At 38.4% G+C, this 6000-nt stretch overlaps 1 protein-coding gene across 1 annotated transcript; it reads right to left on the minus strand.

Annotated features, from left to right (window-relative positions):
- Window positions 1-1761: 1761 nt before the first annotated feature.
- On the minus strand, window positions 1762-5348 carry LOC127638188 (E3 ubiquitin-protein ligase RNF19A-like). The gene is made up of 4 exons (XM_052119612.1): window positions 5219-5348; window positions 3543-3640; window positions 2968-3117; window positions 1762-2862 (listed from the first exon to the last, which is right to left on the minus strand). The coding sequence occupies exons 1-4, from the start codon at window positions 5289-5291 to the stop codon at window positions 2419-2421; spliced, it is 765 nt and encodes a 254-aa protein (XP_051975572.1). The 5' UTR covers window positions 5292-5348; the 3' UTR covers window positions 1762-2418.
- Between the last annotated feature and the right edge of the window lie 652 nt (window positions 5349-6000).

Below are 6000 nucleotides of genomic sequence, written 5' to 3' on the forward strand. Positions count from 1 at the left end.
CTGTGTGTGTGAACAGATCACATGCTTGTCATTGTAAGATATTGCAGACTGTGGTGGTGCTGAATATTTGGACATATCACCCAGAACACATACAGTGAATACTGATGTGCTTGAGGAATGATTTGCAAAACTTCTTTAAGACTCAATTACACCTTACACACTCTTGCAAATCCAGAAAATATTTTTCAAATAAGTAGCAAAGCCTATTTACAGCTTGTTAATACATGACTTATGCTGCAGTAATACTGGCGTTACAGTTGTGTGTTTAACAGAGGGGAACTGGTTTGGGTTATCACAGGGTTTTCTCCTGTACTGCTGTTTTATATACATTTAACTGTTGTGTATGTTGAGCTCTGAAATGTTTAGACTCCTTTTGGTGTTTTGAGTTCCTTGCCATAGTCACCTATGGTTTCCTCATTGGGGGCCTGAAGACTAGATTACATAGATTACTAGATTATGATATATTTTTCTGTAACGCTTCTATGAACAATGTGAAAGCATTATACAAATAAACATGACTCGACTTGACCATCAGTCATCTGGACAGAGAATTCAAATAAGACTCATTTACATAATAAATAAGAGCTGCTAGAGGAAATTTGGGGTATTATATAATTGGTTGTCACTTAACTACTTCTGGTAATACTGTGTGGCACAGCAATGCAAGGTTAACCCTACAAATGCTGTGCTAACACATTCACACACACACACCAATGACAGCAGAGCTGCATGTAAGTCTGCCATTGGGAGCAACTTGGGGTTCAGTGTCTTGCCCAAGGACACTTCGGCATGTGGAGTCATGTGGGCCGGGGAATCAAACCCCCAACCCTGAGATTAGTGACCGACCCGCTCTACCACCTGAACCACAGACACCCACTTTGTATATCGTTGTATCAGTTGTCATGGTAATACATGGTCTGTATTGTGTATGATGTTGAAATGGGAATCTCTGTACAGCACTTTGGTCCATTTTTGTGTTTTTGAAAGTGCTCCGTAAATAAAAGTTGAGTTGAGTTTGTCTTTCGTCTCCTGAAACGTGCTTTGAATACACGGAATACAGTCTCTTCATCTCGCTGGTTATCGCATTTGCCATCACTGTTCGAAAGTTTACTGGTTTCCCACAGATGGGGACAGGGGCGGACTTGCGATGTCTGCTTTTGCATATCGTGGCACCGTTTTGCGGCCCACTTCTGCAGTTAGCGGCGGCCCATCGGGAAAAGTCCCGCTATGGTCAGTCTTTCACTGGACGGAGAATGAAAACAGTGCTTTTCAATGGCTGTACAAAGTGCATGAATATTAAATTAGGTAAGCGGAGGCATTGTATGATTGGTTGTCCATTCATTACTTCAGCACTGGAATGCAGGGCTTCATAACCCCGGGTTAAAAGCGGTGTTAGAACATCGATAACCTGGGGTTAAGCACAGTGTGAAATGGGGAGGAGCAACATTGCTAACTGTCACATACATACTGCACTTTCACATGTCTGCCGAAATAAAATCTCTAGGTGAATATGAATTATCATGACACAAATAAATGTAATCCTCATAATAATACTAATAATTCACTATTATCTTGTCATAAAAGTCAAGTGGGTTCCAAAAAACGTCCCTTTTCAGTCACAAAAATGCATTTTTTATTACTCTATAATTTTATTGGTGCATCTTAATTAAAGTGAGAATTCTTCCTTGTGATTATTTAGTCAAAACCTGTTTTAAACAATCATTCATTAGTCATTATTTTAATTATATTTTTATTCCAGACATTAAACATTTGACTTGGTTACAAATGAAATGATGGTTCCTCTGATTTAAGATAAAAAAAAGCTTTTATGACATTTCATAATTATCAAGATATACATCAAATATAATCAATAAGCTGAACAATACACTGTAAAAACTTCAGTTTTGTCAGACAAGCTCAATTTGAAAAGTTGATTGAGTTATGTCATTTTGAAAAAAGTGCGTTAAGTCAACTTTTATGCCATTTAAGTCAGAGCAACTTATATTTTTAAACAGTGAGCACACACACAATATCACGTCTGATGGTGACGGTAGAACATACAGGCGTTTGAGCATGCTCAGTTTGATCACTGACCATCCAGCACACCCCTATTTGAAACATCGGAAGTTTATCACAAACTTTATTTTTTTTACAGTGTATTGAGATATGTTGTTTGTCGCCATATTGCCCAGCCCTACTTCAACTAGACTTCAACTAACTGCATGTCCAGCATATGCACACATGTATGATTTCATCACATCATTGTTTATAAAGGTGCACTATTTCACAAATAAAGAAATAAAAAGTAGGAAAAACGCATGTACACACACATGAGACTCTAGAAATATCAGTAGTCTACGCATCAATAGTAAAGAGTGATCTACAGTAGATTAATTGAGTATTTCTGCATATATCTGCTCATGGCATTTGAACTTCTACTTGCTTTGGTGCGACTCCAGCTGTGCATAACACGTAATGGGTTGCTGTTTGTAGGCACTCTTGGGCAGGTTTAAGACAGACAAAGCAAAACTCTTTGTGGCATTTATTACATGACATGATTTTGCATCCCACCGCAATGTGTTCAATCAGCACGCCACAAAATGGGCAGGCACGAATCGCTGGACACTGGACATTCTGAACTGATTTTAAAGTTATCATTGTACAGTCGTTAAGCAACTCCTGGTCCTTGATATTACAACCTGCATTTTCACACTGATCAGCAGAAGGTCGAGGCCCTTTCCACTCTCTCAGACACTGCCAGCAGAACTCATAGATTCTGCCAGTGTTTTCTGTGCAAACTGAGCATTCGACGGCGAGATTCGTGGTGTGCACCCGCTCAATGAAAACACCACAGCCGGGACACTACAGAAAAATGAAAAACAGTGATGTACAGTGTCACACAATCTACCAATATACTCTGTATATTTGAAATGAATAATAAGATCCAAGACACAGTAATGTACATACATCCTTCATGTCCACTAACTTCTTAACAGCATTTGTCCCAAGCACGTCCTCAAAACCTAATCGCTCATTGTCTGATAGTTTGGCCAATTTTCGGACTTCCTCATACGGCCATTCTTTATGACACACTGGACACTTAAACGCTGTTTCTCCCTGGAATAAAACACCAAAGCTCATTGTTAGTCATCATAGAAGTAACATGATACTGCAGTTCCTCTCTGAAGTACAATGAGGTGTAGATTTGCAAAGGACATTTTGTTTCTCCTACCGTCACTTTCAGGAGGCGACAAACTCACTGAGATAAAACCACAGATAGATATCGACAGAGAGTATCACCCCATTAGCCCCTGATGGTAAATGACACCATCTTGTTTCATTATGAATATTATTATTGGCCTTTAGGACAGTGGATAAAGACTACCAAATGCCTGTAATTGTTAAAAAGCGAAAAGTGTGCCAACCACCCCCCGTCTCCATTACAACTTCTTGGGTAGCATCAATGAGCCACAATGCACCCATTGAAATGTACTTTGCTCTAAAAATACTAGTAGAATGTGATGAAATATGCTTATATTTACCAGTTGACCTCTGCAACAGTCTGTCAGTGACATTGGATCAACAACGTGACCGCAAGACAGCTCAGCTCTCAACACATTAGGGTCATCGTCAAATGGATCTGAAAGGTTTACACAGATTTGGTTATAGGCATATCTGTCATACAACACTCATTAAAAACAAGTGCAATTAGGGGTGGGTCTACATAGTGGATAGGGGTAGAAATCTCATTGGCCACCCCAGGTGCCCCAGGTGCCCCTTACCAGATATATCACAATTACCTTATTTTTATAGTCATTTTCTAACGGTTTCTAGTGAAACTCTCAATTCTCAATTTTACCTCTTAAATCTAGCAACTTTAATAAACATCGGATCATGCTAGCAGAAGTTCATAAGGCTGCCTATACGGCCAGCTGCCACTAGAGGGTCCTTACAAGCTCCATGTCACATTTTGTCCACAACACAGAACACAGATGCACAGAAGAAATGAATGCAGGCTCAACATAATCAGAGATTAAGTGTTTTTTCATAGATGAACATTGTGGGTGAATTCCAATCAGAAGCGAGTCTGCCTATGCCCTACTTAGTCTGAAGGGCAAAGGCCCCACCCCCCAAATGTTCAAGACACATCTATGACCTTGAATGTATTAAACTACATTGTGAATGAAATCAGATATGCAAAAATCTGGTATTATATCTAAACTCCAAAAAATCAACAAGACTTAATAGGTAGGCTGGCGCCATAACACTTTGCTATATAGAGCACTATTCTCTAAAAAACATGAAATTGATTTGTCTCCAACATGAAAAATCGACAACACTGTAACTATAGATCTAATACTTCACTATATTCAATATATGATGTTATTTCAGGAATTTATTTGAGGTTTTTGCAAGACCTGTTGATGCATTTCCATGCACATCACTGCTCGTGCCACTTAGCCACTGCAGTGGGACGGTTGTCACGGTGATCGTAGCAGCTCACAGAAGTTTTCCTTTATGTATCCTGACTTTTCCAGTGTTTTTCAGAGCACTTATGTTGGACACTGACGGTCCCCTCTTCTGAGGTACCGCCCCCACCCAACTGCTCTAGACACGCCCCCGTGTGCAATTACTGTTTAGTTTCACATTCCCACTTTAATATAGAACTATTAGCAGGTTATTATTTTACATATATAATAAGGAGCCTACAGTATGTATATAGATATATAATAGTGAGATTAATGTTTAAACAAATTTCTTACTAAACAAACTGTTCGGAGAACAGCAGACACACAGTGTTATGAAACATATTCCCTCACACTCCTCTGTAATATTTCTTATTACAGTTATGTTCTTCTATGTTATTAGTAGAAGTCAGAGTGACAAAGGAACTAATTTCTAACTTTATTTTTACACAAGGCACTTTTTATATATTGCACATTTCAAAAGCATCTAAACAGAAATTACAGCCTTTATTGGCCGTTACGTCATGCTTTATAATATGATGTATAATCTTGGATTTTAACTAGAAATATGTTTTGTGTAGATTGTGATGTAAATCGAAATAAATATCAAATAAAGTGCACATTATTTAGACTACAATAATGCCAACCGATTCATTTATAATAGATAAACAAACAGAAAGTGTTTTTGCTCTCTACGGTTATTTAAATGGCCCCATAAACGCACTTATCAAACTGATTCCGGATAAACTTACCGAGATCACTGGGTTTATTCACTAGTTTGATTCCTGTGTCGGACGGAGTGAATTGCTTGAAGTTGTGAGACATGTTGTCCAGCTGTGGTTTGTGTTGTCTCTCTTCAGTCTGTTAAATATGAAACACCTGACGCATGCGCATACCCTCCACCCCTTCACTTCTGATACTACAGCTTTCATTCACATTTATATTTGCGGTTTATATAACGCATTAATAACACATGCTTCAATAGCTTTATAAACATCTATTAATGACCGACCTGTAATGCATCTGAAGTCGATATGACATTCTGTTTTACAAACACTTTGATTCATCCGTCCTCGTTTCTTTTTCTTTCGTTCAGGGAGGAGCTGGGGGACACAAATAGGCAAATAAGGAAACACAAAAATCAATGCAGCATTTTAGAAATGAAAAGCAGTTATTGCTTGTGTCAGTCTCAATGAATGTCAACCGGTTTCCAGCTGTTTAATCTTCTTCTGCACGACCACCGTTAGGATCGACCTGCACATTCTCTTTCTCTCTCTGAGGTAACCCTCCAAATATCACCCAATTATCTTCTAATGTATCCGAAGTGTAAGAGACACTGTTCTTATTCAGTCACAGTTTTACTGGATCCGTAAGCGATGTAGCATTATGACGTCATGTAATATCAATCAATCACTTACTGTTTGATACATTTATTGTTGCATTATGAATGATTTCTCTACACACAAACATTCTGTTTTTCTTTAATTAATTAAGTAGTTATATACAGTAATAGACAGATTGCATTCAAACATGG

The sequence above is a fragment of the Xyrauchen texanus genome, chromosome 46 (assembly GCF_025860055.1).
Source record: "Xyrauchen texanus isolate HMW12.3.18 chromosome 46, RBS_HiC_50CHRs, whole genome shotgun sequence".
NCBI lineage: Eukaryota > Metazoa > Chordata > Actinopteri > Cypriniformes > Catostomidae > Xyrauchen > Xyrauchen texanus.